This window comes from Actinia tenebrosa, unplaced genomic scaffold, assembly GCF_029948245.1.
Source record: "Actinia tenebrosa isolate PJP-AT-01 unplaced genomic scaffold, QUT_ActTen_1.0 PGA_scaffold6__47_contigs__length_16458017, whole genome shotgun sequence".
NCBI classification, from domain to species: Eukaryota; Metazoa; Cnidaria; class Anthozoa; order Actiniaria; family Actiniidae; genus Actinia; species Actinia tenebrosa.
In genome coordinates this window covers 2,064,507-2,087,821 of record NW_028292583.1, presented here as the reverse complement: position 1 = coordinate 2,087,821, position 23,315 = coordinate 2,064,507, and the positions used below count along the sequence as shown (strand labels likewise).

The window sequence follows — 23,315 nt, the reverse complement described above, 5'->3', positions numbered from 1 at the left end:
CTGATGATGATGATGATGTTGATGATGATAATGCTGATGATGTTAATGATTAATGATGATGATGCTGATGAGGTTGATCAATGACTGATGATGGTGGTGATGATGATGCTGATGTTAATGATTAATGATGATGATGCTGATGAGGTTGATGATGACTGATGATGATGATGAGGTTGATTAGGAACAATGATGATGATGATGATGATGATAGTGTTGTTAATATTTTAAACATTGTTTAATGAGTGTAACACATAACAGTTTTATGACTGATGACTCTGTGGCCCACTCTCCCCTATAATTTTTCATTAGTAGCATCTTCTATATTTCGTCATCCTAAAGTACATTAATATCTTCTACCAGGCTATCAGAGTATTGGGTCTTCTTGGTGCATTAGATCCATACAAACACAAGTTGAATCAAAGTCTTGGTGCTCAGGATGATAGTGGGAACACAACTACTGGCAAAGACAGTGAGATAGGTAGGAATGAAATTGTAGATTCCAATATGATCCATGTGAGATTATCTTGACACATGAATTAAATCAACCCAGAGTTTTTTCAGGGTTTGATCTGTGAGTAAGCCATGCCCTGCTTTGTAGAACAGCCCAGAGGTTGTTTCTCTTTAGTCATAATTCTGCAATTTCTTCTTGTTTCTGATCAAGACACAAGCACCAGTGAGATGTTGGTCACGATGGGTAGTGTTCAGCTGGACGAGTTCTACCCTGCTGTCGTGATAGCTGCATTGATGAGGATTGTACGAGACCCTTCATTATCTGGACACCACACCATGGTCATCCAGGTATGATCTGGTCTTCCTGGTAAATTCCCAAGTAGGTCTGGTTTGGAAAAAAATTGATTATCAAAATGCTAATGTGTTTCTTTAAACATTTTCCAGGCTGTGACATTCATTTTCAAGACTCTCGGCATGAAGTGTGTGTCGTATCTTTCACAAGTAAGATATAATTTTGATTCAAATCCCTCTCCATAATAATGTTCCAATTTTTTGTCTTCCATTTACTTCCTCTTTCCCATCCACTTCTCATTTCTAATTACTTATTTTCTAGTTTTGTTTCCATTTACATCCCATTTCCCATTTCTACATCATTTTTTGGTAATATTAATGTTTCAATTTTCTTTTCCCATTCTTTCTTTCCCATTCATTTCATTTCCCAATAAAATATTGGTACTATATGTGTTATATTCTTTTTCATAATTCCATTTTTTTCTATTTTTTAGATCATGCCCTCGTATTTGAATGTAATCAGAACATGTGACTTTGGATTTAGAGAGGTTAGCCACACAAACTTTATCTATATACCTCTTTACCTTGGTCATAACGGTTTCCCATTTCAGACCATGTAGCATTCCCTGGGCCCGGTTGTACGAAGCCTGGATAGCACTATCCAACGGATAAATCTTATCCAGTGGATAAATTTTATTGGATAATAGTATCGATTTATCCACTGGATAAGGATTTATCCGCCGGATAGCGCTATCCACCCGTCGTACAAAATGGCCCTGGACCATCATTTCTTTGTTTCATGGTTGCGCACGAGAAAATATGAAATATATGGATACAACGCGAACGAAGAATCTTATTTTCAAGAATGGCACGTGGTCTAAAATTGATAAATATTATGTCCAAGCTCAAAGAGATCTATTTCCTAGCATTCAATCGTTAACGTTGCTTTTTTGAAATAAAAAAGATCACAAACTATTGTATGAGTAACTTTCGGTAATTTGGACTGCACTACAAAGGAAGTTAGAAACAAAAAAGGTTTCTCATATTATTTTCTTTTAACGTTGTTATTTTTATTAACGTTGCTTTTTGAAGTAAGAAAGTTAACAAACTATGATATGAGTAACTTACGGTAATTTGGACTGTATTGCAAAGGAATTTAGGAGCAAAAAGGTTTCTCATATTATTTTCTTTTTCCCATTATCTGACTATTCTTAGTAATTAGATTCTCCTTTCTTTTTTTTTCAGTTTGTGTTTCAGCAACTTGGAAACCTCATCTCCATTGTCAAGCAACACATTCGTAATTATCTGGATGATATCTTTGCACTCATTAAGGTAATTATACCAAACACTTTCCTTACTGGTAACACACTCTCCAACTGAACAAGGCACACTTCTTTAAGCTATGCCTATGTTCTTTCTATTAAGGAATACTGGACAATAAACAGTCAAATGCAGACTACAATCGTTCTTCTGGTGGAACAGATTGCCATCGCATTGGGCGGAGAATTCAAGGTAGATAAAGGATGTCATTGGTTTGAATCCTACTGAGCTTGGACTTTTTTTTGAATGAACGATGATCTTAATATTTTAATATATTTATCGTTGTTTATCTGTAGAACTACTTGCCTCAGATTATACCACAGATTCTGAAGGTCTTTATGCATGACAACAGTGTGCAAAGGAGTGTCACTACCAAGGTAAGACGACGTGCCCTGACTTAGATCAACCCAGAATGCTTTACTAAGACGTTGTTTGCTTCATTGTCTCTTGTTAGCTGTTGAATGCCCTTCAGATGTTTGGTTCAAGTCTGGATGATTACCTTCATCTTCTTGTACCTCCTGTTGTACGACTCTTTGACTCTCATGACACACCACTGAATGTTAGAAAGTAAGTACCAGTAACATGATGATCATCACCATCACCGCCATCATTATCATTATCATCATCATCATCATCTTCACCATCATCATCATCATCATTATAATCATCATTATCATCTTCACCACCATCATCATCATCATCATTATCATCTTCACCACCACCATCATCTTCATCACCATCATCCTCAACATTATCATTATCATCATCATCACCATCACCACCATCATCATTATCTTCATCACCATTCACCATCATCTTCATCATCATCATTATCATCATTAATTATCTTTATCGTTATCATCATCAACAACATCCACAACATCACCATCATAATCATCGTCATCATCATCAACACCAACATCACACCGCCAGTCATCATCGACATGATCCTCCATCAACTATCACCATGATTTTTTATTATCATCATCATCATCGTCGTCATCATGATTAACACATTTAAACATTAATATTCTAAATATGACTATATTAACCTAAATATTTTGACAGATGTGCGCTCGATACCCTAGATCGTCTGAGTGAGTCTCTAGACCTGACAGACTTTGCCTCTAGGATCATACACCCTATAGTAAGAACCCTAGACAATTGTCCTGAGCTGAGAACGACAGCCATGGACACTTTGTCTTCACTGGTCTTCCAACTGGGCAAGAGATATTCCACTTTTATTCCTACAGTAAACAAGGTGAGACTCTTGGAGGTGTGGTGGGGAAAGAGAGGGGTATGTATGGGTGAGGGGGGGGGGGGGTGCGTGAGACTCATGGGGGTAGGGTGGGGAGAGAGAGGGGTATGTGTGGGTGAGGGGGGGTAGGTGAGACTCATGGGGGTGGGGTGGGGAGAGAGAGGGGTATGTATGGGTGAGGGGGGGTGGGAGAACGGGAGGAGCTTGTAACAGCCATGAATACCTTGTCTTCACTGCTCTTCCAAACTTTAAACAAGGCGAGACTCTTTGGGGTGGGGTTGGGTGGGGTGGAGAGGAGAGAGAGGGTCTGGTGAGGAGAGGATGGGAAGACTTTCACAATAGACAACACGGTAACGGTACAAAGATGACAACGTTTGTTAAACCAATTACAGCGCGTGACATCACTGCTCATCTAACAAACGTGATTGGATACAGCGCTTTCACATTCATGTCACGGCACGTGGTACCTAATTTAACCAATCACTGTCGACTCTACTTGTCTCTTTTTCTTTATTGAACAAGTTAATTCTTTATTTCATGCAGGTCTTGATGAAGCATAAGATTCAGCACCAACGATACGATGTCCTGATATGCAAGATTGTTAAGGTATACATTAGCAACCGAGACCACCCACCCAAATACCTTAAAGCACTGACTGTTTTATGGTTTATCATCTTTTGTAAGATCGTGTAGAAACTTGGAAATAAGTCGTTCACGTAGTCCTTTTCTGCGTTTAATGGACAGGAATGCAGTCTAGTACCTAAGCTAGACCAGAATGTACCATGTTCTCTATCTCAGGAAAGGTCTATCCAGCTTAGGTACAAACGACACAATTTAAAACATAGATGAGCCAGTAAGCCGTGTGGGTTGGGCTCGGATATCAAATAAGAACATGCGTAATAAGTACATTACGAGCCTTAGATGAAACAACTGAAGAAGAGTGCCATACAAGCCTTTCACAACGTCGCGTGAAAAATGAGCCAGCTGTCCACGGTTTCTAGTTGAGCTGGCTGATTTCTTACGCGACTTGAAGTTGTGAAAGGCTCGTAATTTACATATTACACATGTTCCCATTTAAAACATGATAAATAAAATATTTTTTACCCAAGTTAGACCATGATGCACTATGTTCGCTATCTCACAAAACGAGTCTTGTTTTGTCGTAGAGTCCATTTGTGTTGGACTGGGAGAATGACCCATTATTACACAGACAGAAAGCTGGTAAAGGCAACTTCGCCGATGATTCTGCTACGACAGCTGCCATTGAAGCTGCAAGTATCAAGAAACTGGCCTTCAAGCCAGACAGCTTGTCTAAGGTAATACGATCAGAAATAGTCAAGATGCAGAATTGAAAGGAATCATGGAATATCATACATTAAATAAAACAGGAGTATACCATGCAGCAAAACGTATTTCTTATTCCTTATTCTGCTGTTGTTGTTGCCGTTGTTGGTGCTGCTGCTGTTGTTGCTGCTGTTGTTGTTGCTGTTGTTGCTGCTGTTGTTGCTGCTGTTGTTGCTGCTGTTGTTGCTGCTGTTGTTGCTGCTGTTGTTGCTGTTGCTGCTGCTGTTGCTGCTGTTGCTGTTGCTGCTGCTGTTGTTGCTGCTGTTGTTATTGTTGTTGCTGCTGCTGTTGTCGGTGCTGTTGTTGTTGCTGCTGCTGTTGTTGCTGCTGTTGTTATTGTTGTTTGTTGTTTGTTTCGTCATTGTTGTTTTTTGTTGTCACTATTGCTGTTGTTGTTGCTTTCTTATTGTCGTTGTCGTTGTACCCTAGTTTGTTAGACATCTACATATGAAGCATGGTTATATCTTGTTCTTGTTTTTCTTCAGGCCTGGGATGCAGCAAGATGTGTGTCTAAAGATGACTGGATGGAGTGGCTCAGACGACTGAGTGTTGAATTACTCAAAGAATCACCATCTCCTGCACTGAGATCCTGTTGGGCCACTGCACAGACGTACCCTCCCTTAGCAAGGTCAGAAAAACTCGACTAATATGGCAATACTCTAGTTTCGAGTTCTCTGTTGCTCACGATTACTTAGCCTCCACTTTGTGCAGAATATTCACGTGTTCCAATCAAGGTCCGTGGAATTTCAAATTGTTCGTATTGTTGAAGTGGTGCGTACTTTAATTTACTGTTGGCATTTGTGAATATTTTGACACTGATTCGAGGCTAAGCCAGAGTAACGAGTCTGCAATCAAGAAACACAGCGGTAATTTGAAACTCGAAAAGGGTCTATTCTAGTACAAGTATGAGTAGGGAAGCGTGTACTTGCTTACAGAGCGTACACGGTATGACACATCTTCCTTATGGTTCTTGTGTAGTGATACAAATATTTGTGTTATTCTAGGGATCTCTTTAATGCCGCGTTTGTATCTTGTTGGTCAGAACTGCCCGAAGAACTACAGGTTAGTAATTAACTAAGTTGGAGTGTAGTGTTTTGTGATGGTACATTTAGTACGATGGCGATGGCGATGGCGATGGCGATGGCGATGGCGATGGCGATGGCGATGGCGATGGCGATAATGATAGTGATGATTGTGATGGTATGATGATATGGTGACGGTGATGATAGTGATGATGATGGTGACGGAGATGTAATGATGATGGTGATGGTATTTGTAATGAAGGTTATGGTGATGATAGTGATGATGATGATGGTAATGAGGTTACTGCTGTTGCTGTTGATGGTGGTGTTGATAATAAGGATGATAATGATAATTAGGAATGATAGTGATGATGCTGATAAATAATGATAGGAGTGATCATGACCAATAGTCAATTAATCACATTATCTTTGTCTTGAACCCACAGAACGAACTCGTGCGTAACCTAGAACTGGCCCTAAAAAGTCAGATCCCAGAGATAACACAAACACTGTTAAACCTGGCGGAGTTCCTTGAACACACAGACAAGGTAGTAGTCCCTCACAAGATGTCAAAAAGATCTCTTTAAAGAATATATAGATTTCATTATAGCCGAACCTAGAGTATCATTTATTTGTTTAACGGTTGCGCATGAGAAGACCCATGAATATGGATACAAATCAAACTAAGAATCTTACTCTCAAGAGAATGACACGTGGTCTGAAATGGGAAAACATTACGCCCAACGTAGAGGTGTGGATTTGGCGGGAATCCTAGCATCAAAACCTGCACGCTCGCCCCTCCAACATATTATTATTATTATTATTATTACTATTATTACTATTATTAATTATTATTATTATTATTATTGAACATTATTATTATTATTGAATATTATCATTATTATTAGTGAATATTATTATTATTATTATTATTACTGTTTGACTTGATTCGCCACTGATGGTTAAAGCAATTTAAAATATTGAATATTTCGCCTGTTTTTTTTTTTAAGGGAGCTCTACCACTAAACAGTGATCTTCTTGGTGAACAAGCTTCAAAATGTCGAGCATATGCTAAAGCATTGCATTACAAAGAAGACGAATTTCATAAAATGCCCACAACTGAAACGCTTGAAGCTCTAATCAGGTATGTTGGATATAGAAAACGAATATGCAATGAAGAATCATCATCAGCAGTAGCAGCAACAGTAGCTGCCTCATCATTATTACCATTCCTCATTATTATCAGTAACTTCATTATTATCATCATCATCATAATCATCTATCATTCATCAACTAGAAATATCCCAATCATCCAAATCATCAGCGTCAATGTAACTGACATGTAAAAATTCAAGCTATCATCATCATCATCATCTATCATCATCATCATCTATCAGCATCATCATCATCACCATCATCACCATCATCATTCATCATCACCACCATCATCATTCATCATCACCATCATCATCACCATCATCAACATCATCACCATCATCATCACCATCATCATCATCACCATCATCATCATAATCGTCATCATCATAAATGAATTCATCAACTAAAAATATCCCAATCATCCATATCATCTGCGTCAATGTAACTGACATGTAATTTAACACCCACGCTGTCGTCATCATCATGATTATCAACACTAACAGACAACTCATTGCTAAAGGATTTATTAAGAATATAAGTTTCTTTTACTTTGTTTAGCATTAATAATAAATTACAGCAGCCCGAGGCAGCCCATGGTGTCCTGGTCTACGCTACAAACAAACACGGTGCTGATGTGGTAAGCCATTCAAACCCTTGATATCCCCTTGATGTCCCGTAAAAACTGATAAATAAACCTGTGTGCTGTACTAATGAATGGAGCACGGAAGAAAGCCCTTGTAGGCGCGCAACGTTAAAGAAATAGAATCGATTTTTACCTCTTCAACATTTTGCGCAACTGGTTACATTAATGCAATTTAGTAATTTTTGTTCAAATCGCTGACTAGGATTGAATAACTTTATTTAATTTGTAGTTTTGTTGCCGCCAAACTTGCTAGGTGTGACATAACTCTAAAATATCGTTGCGCGCAAGGGTAGCGCCGAGTATGCCTGCCTCAATAGGACGTTTGCCTGATGGCGTCGTTGACCTCTACTACCAGACTCCCTTGCACACTTTCTTTTGTTCAGTTAATTAGCACCCATTGTACTACTATTCTCATGAGGAAATACAAATTTAAATAAGAAAGAAAATTCGCGAAGCATCTTGGTAGTGGGAGTCAAATGACGCCATCATGCAAACGTCCTATTTACTTGTTAGCCGAGCCCATATAAAATGGATTTAAATCTGTTTTTCTGAGCTGGTTTATATGTATATACATATATATTTTGACTATTATTATTTTCTTTTATTTTAATTTATTAGGAGCTGCATTTTTAAGATTGTTAATTTTTTTTTTTTTTGATTTTTGGAGAGTTTTTGGATTTGTGTAAAGGCATTGAGACTTCGTAGTGCCTATAAGAACTGTTATGTTCTTATCGCGATCTTTGTTTTAGGAAATCCGAGAACGTTGGTACGAGAAGCTACATGACTGGGAGAACGCCTTGGCTGCCTATAAGAGCAAACTAGAGCAGGATCCTGATGACATGGCCTTGATACTAGGAAAAATGAGATGTATGGAAGCCCTAGGAGAATGGTACGTAGAGATACAGCTTTCTTATTAGTCGGTGGGCAACCTTTTGGTAGGCTTTCCCTTTCCTATGATATAAAAATGCTTTCGCCCGATAAGCCTATAACCCTGAAACAATTCGAGGGAGGAGGGTCACAGCTTATTCACAGATTTAATAGTCCCTTTCACAGTTCCCTGCGCCATCTTGAAAGGTAGCCGCGCCTTTGCATCAAAGCGAGACGAACGGTGAGCTTGCAATGATAGAGACCTTTGACAATTATTCGTATGTCTCTATCATTGCGAGGTCACCGTTCATCTCGCTTTGATGCTAAGGTACGGCTACCTTTCAAGATGGCGCAGGGAACTGTGAAAGGGACTATTGGAAGTGTTAGATATGTAATGCTGAGTCCAAGTATCGAACCCGGTTCCAGATATTTGAGGCGAGTACGAAAACTTCTGTAATTTGTTTTCAGGGGTGAACTGCACCAAGTAGCATGCGACAAATGGCCGAACGTTAGTGATGAGATACGAAAGAACATGGCAAGGATGGCAGCCGCGGCTGCGTGGGGACTGGGTAAGAGGAACTACTGAAGTAATCACGTGACAAGGTTAAAGTTGTCTAGCCTTGCATGGGTTTGACCAAAACGTTCCTTGAGTTTCTTATGATGAGAAAAATTTCGTTGCTGTCTTATAGGCTTTTTCTGAGTTAGATAAGCATGATGCATTGTGGTCTAAATTGGGTACCAACACGCACGAAGAACATCAGTTGTTTTTGTACCCAAGCTAGACCACAATGCACCGTGTTTATTGTCTCAGAAAAGGTGTTTTCTTTCTTCTCTTGACATTTTGCTGTTTATCAGTCGTAATACTTGTTCGTTCATCTTGAACAGGTAATTGGGAGAGTATGGAGGAATACACTTGTATGATACCAAGAGAGACCCAGGAAGGAGCGTTCTATCGTGCTGCCTTAACGTTACACCATGACCACTTCCAACAAGCTCAGGGTGTAAGTACTTTTGTATCCTCCTCTTTTCTCTTCTCCTCTTCTCTTCTCTTCTCTTCTCTTCTCTTCTCTTCTCTTCTCTTCTCTTCTCTTCTCTTCTCTTCCCTTCCCTTCCCTTCCCTTCTGTTCTGTTCTGTTCTGTTCTGTTTTTGTCGGTCATTCCCTTTCCATCCATTTTTTCCTCTTTAAACTTGTTGGTTTGTTTCAGTGTATCGATGCCGCACGTGACATCCTGGACACAGAACTGACAGCTAGAGCAGGAGAGAGCTACAACCGTGCCTATGGGGTAAGTGATTATCAATATACCATTTTCGAATTCCAAATTAACGCTGTGTTCCTTGATAACAAACTCGTTTACTTAGAGTTAACCTCAAATCATTGTTTAAATATTCACAAATTCCAACGGTAAAGTAAAGAATGCACAAGCTCAACAATACGAACACTTTGAAATTCCAGGGACCTTCACTGGAACACGGGAATATTCTGCACAAAATCAAGTCTAACCCTGAGCAACCGAGAACTCGAAACTCGAGTATTAAATATATTATAAAGTTTTTGAATATGCCTTTAATATGATGCTTATTACCCATTCTGTCCCATCAGGCCATGGTAACGGTCCAGATGTTATCAGAACTAGAAGAGATTATTCAATACAAGTTGATTCCTGAGAGACGTGAATCCATCAAACGAACCTGGTGGAACAGACTACAGGTAACACAAAATATTAATATTTCTTGAATATTTCGAAAAAGTTATGCCGGTTAGAATGCGCAGTTACGAACGCACCGTACAGTGACCATTTTCTCGCATTCTGATTGGATAAAGAGTGATCTTGCTCTGTGATTGGTTAATAGAGGTCGTCAGCTCCGTGCCTCGACGACACAGCGCGCGTAATGTGTCTTACGAAGTGTCAAAAACACTCGTTTCTGACGTGCCGTGCCATGACCATGGCGGTTGCATGCCCAAACATTTTGATTGGATGAACAGGGATATCGAGCCTTCTGATTGGTTCATTGGAGATCATCAGCTCCGTTCCCTGACGGTACTACTTGCGTGATGTTTCACTATCTTACGAAATTCACTTAAAGTGTCAAAAACGCTCAGTGCTGATGTGCCTTGCCGTGACCGCGATTGTTCCATGTCCAAGCATTTTGATTGGTTGAACAGGGATTTCGAGCCTTCCGATTGGTTCATTGGAGATTATCAGCTTCTTGTCGTCTCGTTTCACAGTCTTACTAAATCTATTCTATTACAGGGCTGTCAGCGTGTGGTTGAAGACTGGCAGAAGATCCTCCAGGTACGGTCCTTGGTCCTGACACCACAAGAAGACATGCAGTCATGGCTCAAGTATTCCAGTCTGTGCCGTAAGAGTGGACGTCTGGCGCTCAGTCACAAGACCCTTGTCATGCTACTGGGTAGTGACCCATCAAAACACCCTGATCAACCCCTACCAACTACCTATCCACAGGTGACGTTTGCCTACATGAAACACATGTGGAGAGAAGGACAAAAGGTTATTAATAGTAATCATGATTAACGTTTATGTTTACGTTTATGATTTATGTTTCTTCAAGAAAATGTCTTTCGGAAAGATATAGACTCCTTGCATGTGTCGTCAAAGCAACTCGATCTGGGAGACAAAACAAAAGTATTCCAATCTCCTGAGAATTGGAACCTACTGTTTTGTCCCTCAGATTGAGCTGCATTTCAAAGTGTCTGCAAGGGGTCTATTAACGAGAAAAATTTGCTTAAAAAACTCATCCTTAATAACACTAATCATCGCATCAATGAGTGCAATAGGAGGTTAGCCCTATCTTGAATATCTCCTAGGATTGATTTTGAATTTGCATTTGAATTCTAATACTTAATAATGACAAATGATTAACAAATTCAAATGAAGTAAGATCTCCTGGCATGCAGTCAACTGTTTTCAGGCAGCATTTCAAACTAAGATAGGACAACTCGACTTTTTAACTGATAATACCGATTGAACGTAAGCAACAAATAAAATATATAAAGGATAGAGTTTAAATGAAAGAGAAAAAAGAAAGAGAAAAAAAGAAAGAAAGAAAGAAAAAAAAGAAAGAAAGAAAGAAAATAATAAGAAAAAAAAAAGAAAAGAAAAAAAGAAAAAGAAAGAAAAAATGAAAGAAAACAGAAAAAAGAAAAAAGAAAAATGAGACATGCGAGAGATAGGTTTCTACACCCACGTCCCTCTGACAAAAATTCAAAAAATCGATTCTACTTTGCCATACCCCCGAGACATCCGCAGAGCTGAGGCGTCGTATGGACTTCGGACCTGACGGCGATTAAATCCTTCTGCCCTTGGGTGTACGAATTACGCAAGAAAATGTTCTAGCCGAAGCATCAGGGGAGAGACCAGCCGGCCCCCAGACCATATCGGCTAATCCCTTGCATCTCTGCCACGCACGGAATCGGTTGAAAAAATAATATCAAAAAGTCTAGTCTATAAGGTGCATTGTTTTCACGACTATTATTGTGCTGATTCACCTGGAACCGTGGCCCAGTGGTAAAAACTTAGGCATGCATTCAGGATAAGTCAAGCCCTAGAGGTCGGGGTTAGTACCTGGATGGGTGACCTAAACATTGTTTCTACTCAAGTTTTTGCTCTTGTTCTTGTTCTATTTCTTTTCTTTTCTTCTTCTTCTTCTTCTTCTTCTTCTTCTTCTTTTTTTATTTTACTAAACTAACCAAGTTTTTTTTTTCTTGATCTCGTTCTATTTTTTTCTCCGTTTTTGTATTTTACTAAACTTTGTATCTAACCAAGTTTTTTTCTTTTTCTTGCTCTATTTTTTCTTTTTTTTTTCCTCTTTTTTTATTTATTTATTTATTTATTTTACTAAACATGCATCTAATCAAGTTTTTTTGTTCTATTTTTACTTTTCTTTTTCTTTTTTTATGTAAAACATATTTATAACCATATTGTTTTTACTAGCAGTTGGTTTTGTAATCTGAGAAATAAAGTTAGTCACCTGAAAAGCTACAAAGCTGACACCGACAAGGATTATGGGTAGATACATTTTGCATGTCTCAACAGCGTGATAGCTGTTGATGGACTTGAGATCTTCTACCAGTTACAAGTTCACCTCCTCTGAGCATCCTCAACTGCTGCAGTTTGTGTCAAAAGCTTTACTTGTTGGATATAAAACATTTGTCCATGATTCTCAGTGATCACAGCTTTCTAGGTTTTTGGTGACTAACTTTATTGAAATAAGTATATATAATACAAAGCTTAATGTTATCTATTGCTGTTCACCCAAATTCTTTACCCAGTCTCTGAGAGGCAGATTAGCTCCTAATCTCCTTCGTTGTAGCTTCTGTCAAGAGGCATTTTAACATTTTTTCGTAAATGTTCGTTTCCCAGGAGGATGCATTCCAACACCTTCAGCGTTTTGTTCATACGACTCTTCACCAACAAGCCTTGCAGTCGCTTTCTCCAACTGACGACGACAATAAACGAGAAGAACTACTCAAACTAGTAGCGAGGTACGAGTTGACTTGTACAATATGTAAATTAGCCATGGCCTGACTTAGACCAGCCCAGAAGTTGTTTCAGGGTTTGATCTGTGAGTCAGCCATGCCCTGACTTAGATCAGCCCAGAGGTTGTTTCAGGGCCGGGTTGTTCAAAGCTGGATTAGCTCTAATCCAGGATTAACTCTATAGGTCTTATTAGGATTTAACCCAGGATTAGCACTAATCGGGCTTTGAACAACTGGGCCCAGGGCTCTATCTGTGAGTTAGCCATGCCCTGACTTAGATCAGCCCAGAGGTTGTTTCAGGGTTCTATCTGTGAGTTAACCTTATCCTGACTTAGATCAGCCCAGAATATTGTTTCAGGGTTCCATCTGTGAGTTAGCCATGCCCTGACTTAGATCAGCCCAGAGGTTGTTTCAGGGTTCCATCTGTGAGTTAGCCATGCCCTGACTTAGATCAGCCCAGAGGTTGTTTCAGGGTTCCATCTGTGAGTTAGCCATGCCCTGACTTAGATCAGCCCAGAGGTTGTCTCAGGGTTTGATCTGTAAGTTAGCCGTGCCCTGATCAACCTAGAGGTTGTTTCATGCTATCTATAACATTTTTATCTTGATGTTTGTTTGTCGTCGTAGGTGCTATCTCAAACTAGGAGACTGGATGTCATCTCTCCAAGGCTTCAACGACAACACCATGCCTCAGATTCTTCAGTACTACTCAGCTGCCACCGACAATGACAGAAACTGTTACAAGGTATTTACATCTTGGCGAGACCTTGTCTGCGCCGTGCTTATGCCGTATTCCGGGTATTTGATTGGATGGAAAGTAAATTCTCGCGCAATGTGATTGTTCTGGCGTATATCTTGCCGTGTCACGTTCGTGATCGTGCTGTGAGCTTTTCACGGTCATACGAAAACTGTTCTACTCTAGTAAACACCGCAAATTTTTCGTTTGTGTTTACAGGCATGGCATTCATGGGCCTTCATGAACTTCGAGGCTGTTTTGTACTACAAGAACCAACAAGGACTCGAAAAGAATGGTGTGAACACTGCATCCCCGCTGACACCACCACCATCTCCTAAGGTGAGAGTATAACAAGAGTGTCCCTGGTGCTATAAACAAGTCTCCTGGGAGGGGAGGGAATGGCATTCATTGGCTGTAGAACTCGAAGAGGGGAAGTGAGGTTTATAGCCATCACGTACCAGCGGACGTTGGATGACAGACCAATAAAATCCTTATACTTTCGGGAATTGAATTTGTTTCTCGTCTAAAACGATTGCATTGATCCTGGCATCCAACATGGCTGCCGTCACATGATCGCGCAGAAACTATTTTTCAGAGTTCCAGAGCTTGGTCGATGCACTTGCATTGTGTTCGCTTATTATCTCTCCCAAACCAGAAGTAAAAGTTGGTTGCCTATAGACTACTTTAGCTAGGGCGTAATGTTCTCCTATTTTAGTCCATGTGTCATTCTCTAGAGTATCATTGCTCTGTTTAACAATTGTGCATGAGAAGACACATGAATATGGATACAACTCAAACAAAGAATCTTATTCCCAGGAGAATGACACGTTGTCTGAAATGTGAAAACGTTAGACCCAAGGTAAAAGAAAGTCTATTGCTGAGAATAACATTTAGTGAACTAGTATCCCATCCCTATGGGGTAGTTTGGGGTAGATAGCTCCATTCCACAAACCAAAGACTGCCAGTGTCACTAACGCAGCCAATCTGTTACCAGACCGTAAATCCCGTTATCTCCTACGCTGTTCCTGCAGTACAAGGTTTCTTTAAATCCATCGCCCTATCCAGCGGTAACTCCCTTCAAGACACGCTCAGACTGCTTACTCTGTGGTTCGACTACGGTCATCAATCAGAAGTGTACGAGTCATTGGTGGAAGGGATCAAGACCATCCAGATAGACACGTGGCTACAGGTGATACCACAGCTGATTGCCAGGATTGATACACCTAGACAGCTGGTGGGAAGACTTATTCATCAACTGTTGACTGATATTGGAAAACACCATCCACAGGTAAGAAGAGTTGAATAGTATGCATGTGTTGATGACGGTGATGATGATGATGAGGATGATGATGATGATAAGAAGGGTTGAACAGTATGCATGTGTTGATGATGGTGATGATGATGATGATGATAAGAAGGGTTGAACAGTATGCATGTGTTGATGACGGTGATGAAGATGATGATGAGGATGATGATGATGATAAGAAGGGTTGAACAGTATGCATGTGTTGATGACGGTGATGAAGATGATGATGAGGATGATGATAATGATAAGAAGGGTTGAACAGTATGCATGTGTTGATGACGGTGATGAAGATGATGATGAGGATGATGATAATGATAAGAAGGGTTGAACAGTATGCATGTGTTGATGATGGTGATGAAGATGATGATGAGGATGATGATAATGATAAGAAGGGTTGAACAGTATGCATGTGTTGATGACGGTGATGAAGATGATGATGAGGATGATGATGATGATAAGAAGGGTTGAACAGTATGCATGTGTTGATGACGATGATGAAGATCATGATGATAACGACCTTGATGTTGGTGATGACGTTGAAATTGACAGTTAATATTGATGGCTGGAGTGATGTTGATGTGCTATTTAAGAAGATATTGATGATGATAGTGTTGGTGATGATGATGGTGGTCATGATAATGGTGGTGGTAGTGGTGTTGATGATATTGATGATGATATTGATGATGATAGTGATGATGATAGTGATGATGGTGATGATGACGGTGATGAGGATGATAATGGTGATGATGAGGATGAGGATATCAATAATGATGGTGGTGGTGGAGATGATGATGATAGTGATGGTGGTGGTGATGATGATGATAGTGATGATGATGATGATAATGATAGTGATGATGATGGTGACAATGATGGTGATGTTGGTGATGATGATAATGTTCGTGATGATTAATATAGTGATGGTGATGACGATGGCGATGATGATACCAACATACACAATGATATTAATAACAACATACCATTTTCTGTCCAGGCTCTTATCTATCCCCTCACAGTGGCATCCAAGTCAGCTAGCAGTGCGCGTTACAGTGCAGCCAATCAGATCCTAAAGAACATGTGCGAACACAGCAAACAACTTGTACAACAAGCAATAATGGTAAGAAAATGAGCAGAACCATCCCTAGTTTAGACTACAACCTCTCCTTCCCAAAATAATTACACAAGGACTAGAACCAAAATCTTAAGATTTACGAATAAAACAGCTTACGGCTCGTGCTTGTCCTTACACCTCTTTCGTGCTCACGCCACTTTCTGCGTGCTTTATTACTGAATGGAGCACGGAAAAAGCTGTTTTATTCGTTTTATTATATAGTTACTAATTTGTTTTCGGTATTGAATTTATTTACGCAAAAAGATAGACGGTCGCAGGATCTAGCAGCACTTCGCGCACGCGGATGGCGTCAGCACTGTGCTCCCTTCACTAATAAAGCAAAGTTTTCGATCCATCAGTGCGCGCGTACTATCCTGACTATGTAATAAAAATGGCTAAATCACAGATCGAATTAGCCATTCCGAGATTGAAGAAAAAGCTGGTTGGAGTTGGCATCGCAGTGCATCGTGGGGACATATTTCCAAGATGGCGTCTATTTAGTCCCGTAAAATAGAAAAACGTTTTTCATCAATTTGCGCGCGTACACTCTTTCACTTTCGATTTTAGCGATCAAAACAATAAACGGAAAGAGCGCACGCGCAAAGTTGATGACGCAGGGGAGTAGGGTAAGTCGAAATTTAAGCTGCATCGGGTTACTAAAAATAGTCCAACCGGGAATTTACATGGCGCGCGCATTATTAAGAAGTTTCCCTCTCTTATTTATGCTCTCTTGTCTTCACATAAATGCAGCACAAGTTCTCTACTTACTCCAGCATGAATTAATTTTAGGTGAGCGAAGAACTCATTCGTGTGGCTATCCTCTGGCACGAGTTATGGCACGAGGGATTAGAGGAAGCATCACGCTTGTATTTTGGTGAAGGTAACGTGAAGGGCATGTTTGCTGTACTGGAGCCTCTGCATCAGATGATGGAACGAGGACCTCAGACCCTAAAAGAAACTTCCTTCAATCAGGTTAGTATGGTACTGAGACATATACACCCTACTAAGGAGCTTGGGGTGGCCGTCTCTTTTGGGTCTGGCCTGAAAAGCTAGGTATCAAAAGGAAAGGCTAGGAAATTTGTCTGAAGTTGTTGGGGTCATGAGATCTAGAGACCTTGAGGGCTTTGGGGTCTGACGTTCTAGTGGTGTGGAAGCATTTGGAATCTGGAGGTCTAGAAGTCTGAGGGTTTAGGAGTTTGGAAAGCTTGGGATCTAGTGGTCTAGGGATCTTGAGGGCTTTGGGATCTGAAATTCTTGGGTCTGGAAGCATTTGGATTCTTGAGGTCTAGAATTTTAGGTGTTTAGGGGTTTGGTTTAATGGTTTGGGAGCATCCTTTAAGTTTCTAGTCACAGGGCATTGGTGGTATGGTTTTCCCACCATTTTGGCATAACTTGATATCATCATTCAAATTGACTGTAATACTCAGGCGTATGGCCGTGACCTGATGGAAGCCCAAGAATGGTGTCGTAGATACCAGAAGTCTAACAACGTCAAGGATCTGACTCAGGCATGGGACCTGTATTACATGGTATTCAGACGAATATCCAAACAGCTACCACAGGTAGGGGCTTAATGACTATCACGTGTACGCCCATGCGCAGTTACTACATGTAGGGGCTTAACGAGCACCACGTGTACGCCCATGCGCAGTTACCACAGGTAGGGGCTTAACGAGCACCACGTGTACGCCCATGCGCAGTTACCACAGGTAGGGGCTTAACGACCATCACGTGTACTCCCATGCGCAGTTACTACAGGTAGGGTCTTAAGTACCATCACGTGTACGCCCATGCGCAGTTACTACAGTTTTGCCAGGTTTAATATCAACCATCCACCAACACCATGGTCATGTTTTTAAAACGAAAAGGCCCTTTGCAGCTCAGTAATCACGTGCTGATTAATTCACTAAGAGCAAATGAATGAACATCTTGATTCCCACGGGTAAAATATACTGGTGAGCAAACAAACTTTCTACAACCTGTTTCGAGAGACGGTAATAAAACTGCATTCCGTAACACACTGGTTACACATCGTTTCATTCAGTTCTTAACAAGTAGCTAAAAAGAATCACCAATTTAGAATGAAATAAAAAATTTTGCTCACCAGTACAGACACGGGATCCTTAACTGCAAAGGGCCTATTCCAACTGATTAGAGCTGTGCTCCGAGGTCATACATGGACTGTATAGCGGCTGCCAGAGGCGCCTTCGCATGCGTTCAGTTCTATCCAGTTGAGCTGCGCCACTGCTGTACTTTGCGGTAGTGATTAACGATGACAATTTTGTGTTTGTTTTATGAATGATTGCACAACCAACGATTCCATGTTTTCAGATGTTGTTTTTGTTCCATCAGACCACCCTCAGTTTGGTCTTTGGCAAGTCATTTCTGACCCCAGGATAGATAAAATTTTTATTATTTCCTATAGATTATATTTTAAAGTAAAATCGATTCTTTTAAATTTAAAGCTGACGTCACTCGAGTTGCAGTACGTTTCTCCTAAGCTCCTGATGTCACGTGATCTCGAGCTAGCCGTACCAGGAACGTACGAGCCACACAAACCAGTCATACACATCCGTCACGTGCATTCGTCGCTTAACGTAATCACTTCTAAACAAAGACCTCGAAAACTCTGCATCACAGGTAAGTAATGTCTCTATATCCCATGATCCTTTGCGGGTTATTAATAAAGGGGTATGGTCAAAACAGGGGTTCAAAATTGCCCTATTTCACTATGAGGGTCACTGCTTGTTTTTGTGGGGGATAGAATCGCTAAATCCTATAGAAAATTCAACAAAATGTGCTCCTAGCGAAACAGTTTAATCTAAAATGGCCTGGTTTTCAGATATAATATGTGTTAATATGTACTAAAAATATTCTGAGCGTTTGCTGGCTATTCTACTTCTCTTCGTGGATTGATACGGGTTTTAGAACAATTTTCGGTGAATTTGCGTTGATTTGACCCCCTCCGACGACCATGATCCTTTGCGTTTAAACAATAGATTGTTTTGATGTGACGTCATAGTGAATCAGGGCAATTGAGAACTCGATTTTATAGTCTCCTTGCAGGTGACGTTAAAGTAGCTCAATTTGGAAGACAAAACAAGAGAATTTCAATCTACTTAGAATTAGAAACCCATTGTTATGTCCTCCAAACTGAGCTGCATTCCGACGTGATGAAAGGGGTATATTGATTGATATGGTGGCTACCCATAAATACCCCCTGCCACCCAGAGACCTGTTGAAATGCTCGAAACTGGGTGTCCATAGAGACTATTTCTATACAATACCCCGGTACTCCCTAACCAAATTATACAACGAATTGAAATATTCCAACCAATTTGAATAACTATTGTTCTGGAATGACTAGCGATTGACTAGCCTCTTATACATGTAAAATCACTCTCATGTTTCCGCGTCAACACGAGGCACGTCATTTATTTTTCTCAAATTGGCCGCCATATTTCGATTCGGTGTATATTCGTTCATTTTTTCACCCATTCTTTCATTCGTTTTGTAGGGAGCAATGGATCCGAGTTCATGTTCCTTCTCAAAGGACACGAGGATTTGCGTCAGGACGAACGTGTCATGCAGCTTTTTGGTCTCGTCAACACATTGTTATCAAGTGACAGAGCAACATCCAAGAGACATTTGAGGTACCAAACTACCAGCTTTGGGCTCCCTGTGGTGTTAGCCTGACACAGGTAGCCCACACGTCCTAATAATTTATCTCTTTTCTTCACAGTATTCAACGATATGCTGTTATTCCACTCTCCACCAACTCTGGTCTGATTGGCTGGGTCCCGCATTGTGATACATTACATGCCCTTATAAGGGATTACCGAGAAAAGAAAAAGATCCTCTTGAATATTGAACACCGTATTATGCTTAGGGTAAGTAGACTTCCGGGTCCGGTTTTAAGGCTGTTATAACTTTGGGCTCCCTGTGGTCTGGCCTCGTTTAGTTTTCTTGTTACTCCTTTTCCAAGATGGATGGAAAAAAAAAAAAAAAAGAAAAAAGAAAAGTACATTTATTATTTGTATTTTCAATTTGTTAACATTTTCCCATTTTTATCCCATTTTCAATTCATTCCATTTTTTCATCTGATATCACTTTATTTTTCCCAGATGGCTCCTGACTATGACCACCTGACGTTGATGGAGAAAGTCGAAGTGTTTGAACATGCTTTGGCCAATACTAATGGCGACGACTTGGCTAAACTACTGTGGCTGAAGAGCCCAAGCTCTGAGGTTTGTGTGAATAAGATATCCAAGCTAAGACCCATACTTGGGTGTTATGTAACACATGCCATTGCCTTGAGAATAAGATGTGTCCAACTCACTTCCTTATAAATGTACTGGTAATGATAGAAATAATAGTAAAATGAAACATGGTCTGAAATGGCAACAAATATTACACCAACCTCAATAGACCCATTTAACTTGGGCCACCACCACCACTACCACCATCTCCACCACCAACACTACCATCACCACTACCACCACCACTACCACCACCACCACCACTACCACCACCACTACCACCACCACTACCACCACCACCACTACCATCACCACCACTACCACTACCACTACCATCACCACCACTACCATCACCACTACCACCAACACTACCATCACCACTACCACCACCACTACCATCACCCCTACCACCACCACTACCACCACCACCACCACTACCATCGCCACTACCACCACAGCTACCGCCACCACCACCACCACCACCACTACCACCACCACCACTACCACCACCACCACTACCACCACCCCCACCACCAACACTACCATCATCACCACCACCACTATCACCACCACCACTACCACCCCCACCACCACTACCATCACCACTACCACCACCCCCCCCCCCCCCCCCAACACTACCACCACCACCACTACCATCAGCACCACACTACCATTTACAGTCAAGTACTTGATATCCCTCATGAGTGGTTAACCAATGTCTTACAGGTTTGGTTTGATCGTCGCACTAACTACACCAGATCTCTTGCTGTCATGTCTATGGTGGGGTATGTCCTTGGTCTTGGAGACAGGTAAGTGGTCGTGGTAACCTTTGACTCTCTTAGTAAAACCTAACTTACTAATATTTTGTGGTTTCAGACATCCATCTAATCTGATGTTAGACCGACTGAGTGGACGTATTCTACACATCGATTTTGGGGATTGCTTTGAGGTCAGTGCGATGTATTAAACATAAGCTCTTTATTTTGTGGACTGTTTGTTTATGAAGTCGTATTTTTGTATAGGTTGCGATGACCAGAGAAAAATTCCCTGAGAAAATTCCATTTCGATTGACTAGAATGTTAACTAATGCAATGGAGGTAGGTTGTTATAAGTCACTAGAAATTGCGTTCTCTCCTCTCCTCTCCTCTCCTCTCCTCTCTCCCCTTCTCTCCTCTCCTCTCTTCCAATCTTGCCTTTATTGTTGCTTGTTAAACAATTAAAACACGTGATCAATCCTTCTCATGTTTCCTCCATGCAGGTGACAGGAATCGACGGCAACTATCGCATGACATGCGAGAGCGTGATGCGAACCCTGCGCGAACACAAAGACAGTCTGATGGCTGTACTGGAAGCCTTTGTCTATGATCCCTTACTCAACTGGAGGCTTATGGACAGCGGTATGTATAAACCGAGAATGCAAATTTTTATCGTGGCATCGTCATTCTCGTCCCCAGACCCTTATCATTGACACTAGAGAAAAACGTTTGCGCGTTCGTGCACTTCAGCACGTTTTCTAAGAATTTTGAAGAGTTTGGGTGAGAAAATAAATGTTTGTTTTCTCCAAGTATACAAAAAAGTTCAAGAGTATACTTTTGTCAGACCAAGATACCGTATTAACTAACACAATATGAAAGAATTAGCCTTAAGTTTCAAGCATGAACACTAAGTTTTGGCATTTTGTGGGGTCCAATTTATCAGGCATGTTTGAAAATCAAATTAAATTATGTTTTGACTAATTTGCATACGGATTCAGAGCATGCGCAGACGTTTTTCTCTCTTGTCCTTATCATTATTATGTGCAGTTTTGAGCATGCGCAGAGCGAATGGCTTGAAAATGATAATAGGCGTTGATGTATGATTATGATGAATGTTTTGCAGCTGCTCCTAAGATCAAACGTTCTAAAGGTCGTTCAGACACCATGTCAGAGGGCGCTGAAGGTAAAGAAATTAAGAGAAATATAATTATCACAGATTGTATTTACAATGATTTTGCCATTATTGTCGCTCCTTGACTCACACAACAACCCAAAACCTTACTTACCCATCTACTTACCTACCCAACTACCTACCCACCCACCCACACCCACTCGCCTACCCACCCACCCACTCACCTACCCTTCCACGTACTTACCTACCCAACCACCTACCCAACCACCCAAACACTCACTCGCCTACCCACCCACCCACCCACTCACCTACCCTTCCACCTACTTACCTACCCAACCACCTACCCACGCACCCAAACACACTCGCCTACCCACCCACCCACTCACCTACCCTTCCACCAACCCACCGACCCAATCGCCTACTCACCCACCCACTCGCCTACTAACCCACCTATCAACCTATTAACCTATCACCTCACTCTCCCACTCATTCACCTACCCACCCACCTACCCACTGACCTACCCAACCAGGTGCTCACCTACCCAACCACTTACTCACCCGCCTAACAACCCAACACGTTACTAACCCACCCGTTCACTCACGTACCAACCACCTCACACCCACCCAACTACTCGCCTACCCAACCACCTACCTATTCTACTTATTCATCCACCCATTTTGTCATCCATCACTCTTTTAGGTCGTGTAAGTTGCCTACTAGAGTGGTTTTCATAAAGCCGTGAAACAAAGTGTATAGAGGTTTTGGACTTCCATGTGACGGCCGCCATGTTAGATGGCAGGAACAATACATATAAAATACAATCGTTTTACATGAGAAAGAATTCAATTCCCAAGAGCAAAGGGATTTTATTGTTCTGCCATCTAACCATAGGAAGCCCAAGCTGTATTATGGGATGGGAACGTGATGGTGCAAAACCTCTATTCCTTAGAGTGGTAACAGTCAGAACAATACAATAGAAAACAATAGTACTAAATACGCTAAGTTGTATTTCACGGGTTTATTAAAACCACTCTAGCGTTGCAGGTATTACTGTCTTGTTTCGCGACTTCTGACACGAAACATGCTACTAGACAATGTTGAAACAATAGAAAACTCGCAAGCGTGCTGTCTGCAGTTATAAAGCACGCGGGGATAGGTAGAACACGAGA

General features: G+C 40.9%; 1 protein-coding gene across 1 annotated transcript in view; it reads left to right on the top strand.

Moving 5' to 3' along the window:
- LOC116299226 (serine/threonine-protein kinase mTOR) overlaps positions 1-23,315 on the top strand; it is a 40,650-nt gene that overhangs the window by 16,462 nt on the left and 873 nt on the right. The window contains exons 23-60 of the mRNA XM_089038881.1: positions 361-478; positions 662-798; positions 895-951; positions 1,236-1,289; positions 1,987-2,073; positions 2,167-2,253; positions 2,358-2,438; positions 2,516-2,628; positions 3,130-3,322; positions 3,863-3,925; positions 4,486-4,635; positions 5,149-5,291; positions 5,668-5,725; positions 6,132-6,233; positions 6,696-6,829; positions 7,402-7,480; positions 8,236-8,375; positions 8,822-8,922; positions 9,239-9,354; positions 9,560-9,637; positions 9,955-10,062; positions 10,607-10,864; positions 12,737-12,858; positions 13,477-13,594; positions 13,805-13,924; positions 14,580-14,873; positions 15,883-16,005; positions 16,789-16,971; positions 17,427-17,561; positions 18,465-18,639; positions 19,517-19,652; positions 19,742-19,889; positions 20,124-20,246; positions 20,985-21,067; positions 21,135-21,207; positions 21,281-21,355; positions 21,517-21,655; positions 22,137-22,196. Coding sequence (XP_088895007.1) covers positions 361-478; positions 662-798; positions 895-951; positions 1,236-1,289; positions 1,987-2,073; positions 2,167-2,253; positions 2,358-2,438; positions 2,516-2,628; positions 3,130-3,322; positions 3,863-3,925; positions 4,486-4,635; positions 5,149-5,291; positions 5,668-5,725; positions 6,132-6,233; positions 6,696-6,829; positions 7,402-7,480; positions 8,236-8,375; positions 8,822-8,922; positions 9,239-9,354; positions 9,560-9,637; positions 9,955-10,062; positions 10,607-10,864; positions 12,737-12,858; positions 13,477-13,594; positions 13,805-13,924; positions 14,580-14,873; positions 15,883-16,005; positions 16,789-16,971; positions 17,427-17,561; positions 18,465-18,639; positions 19,517-19,652; positions 19,742-19,889; positions 20,124-20,246; positions 20,985-21,067; positions 21,135-21,207; positions 21,281-21,355; positions 21,517-21,655; positions 22,137-22,196 — 4,564 coding nt within the window. The remainder of the gene's footprint in view (positions 1-360; positions 479-661; positions 799-894; positions 952-1,235; positions 1,290-1,986; positions 2,074-2,166; positions 2,254-2,357; positions 2,439-2,515; positions 2,629-3,129; positions 3,323-3,862; positions 3,926-4,485; positions 4,636-5,148; positions 5,292-5,667; positions 5,726-6,131; positions 6,234-6,695; positions 6,830-7,401; positions 7,481-8,235; positions 8,376-8,821; positions 8,923-9,238; positions 9,355-9,559; positions 9,638-9,954; positions 10,063-10,606; positions 10,865-12,736; positions 12,859-13,476; positions 13,595-13,804; positions 13,925-14,579; positions 14,874-15,882; positions 16,006-16,788; positions 16,972-17,426; positions 17,562-18,464; positions 18,640-19,516; positions 19,653-19,741; positions 19,890-20,123; positions 20,247-20,984; positions 21,068-21,134; positions 21,208-21,280; positions 21,356-21,516; positions 21,656-22,136; positions 22,197-23,315) is intronic.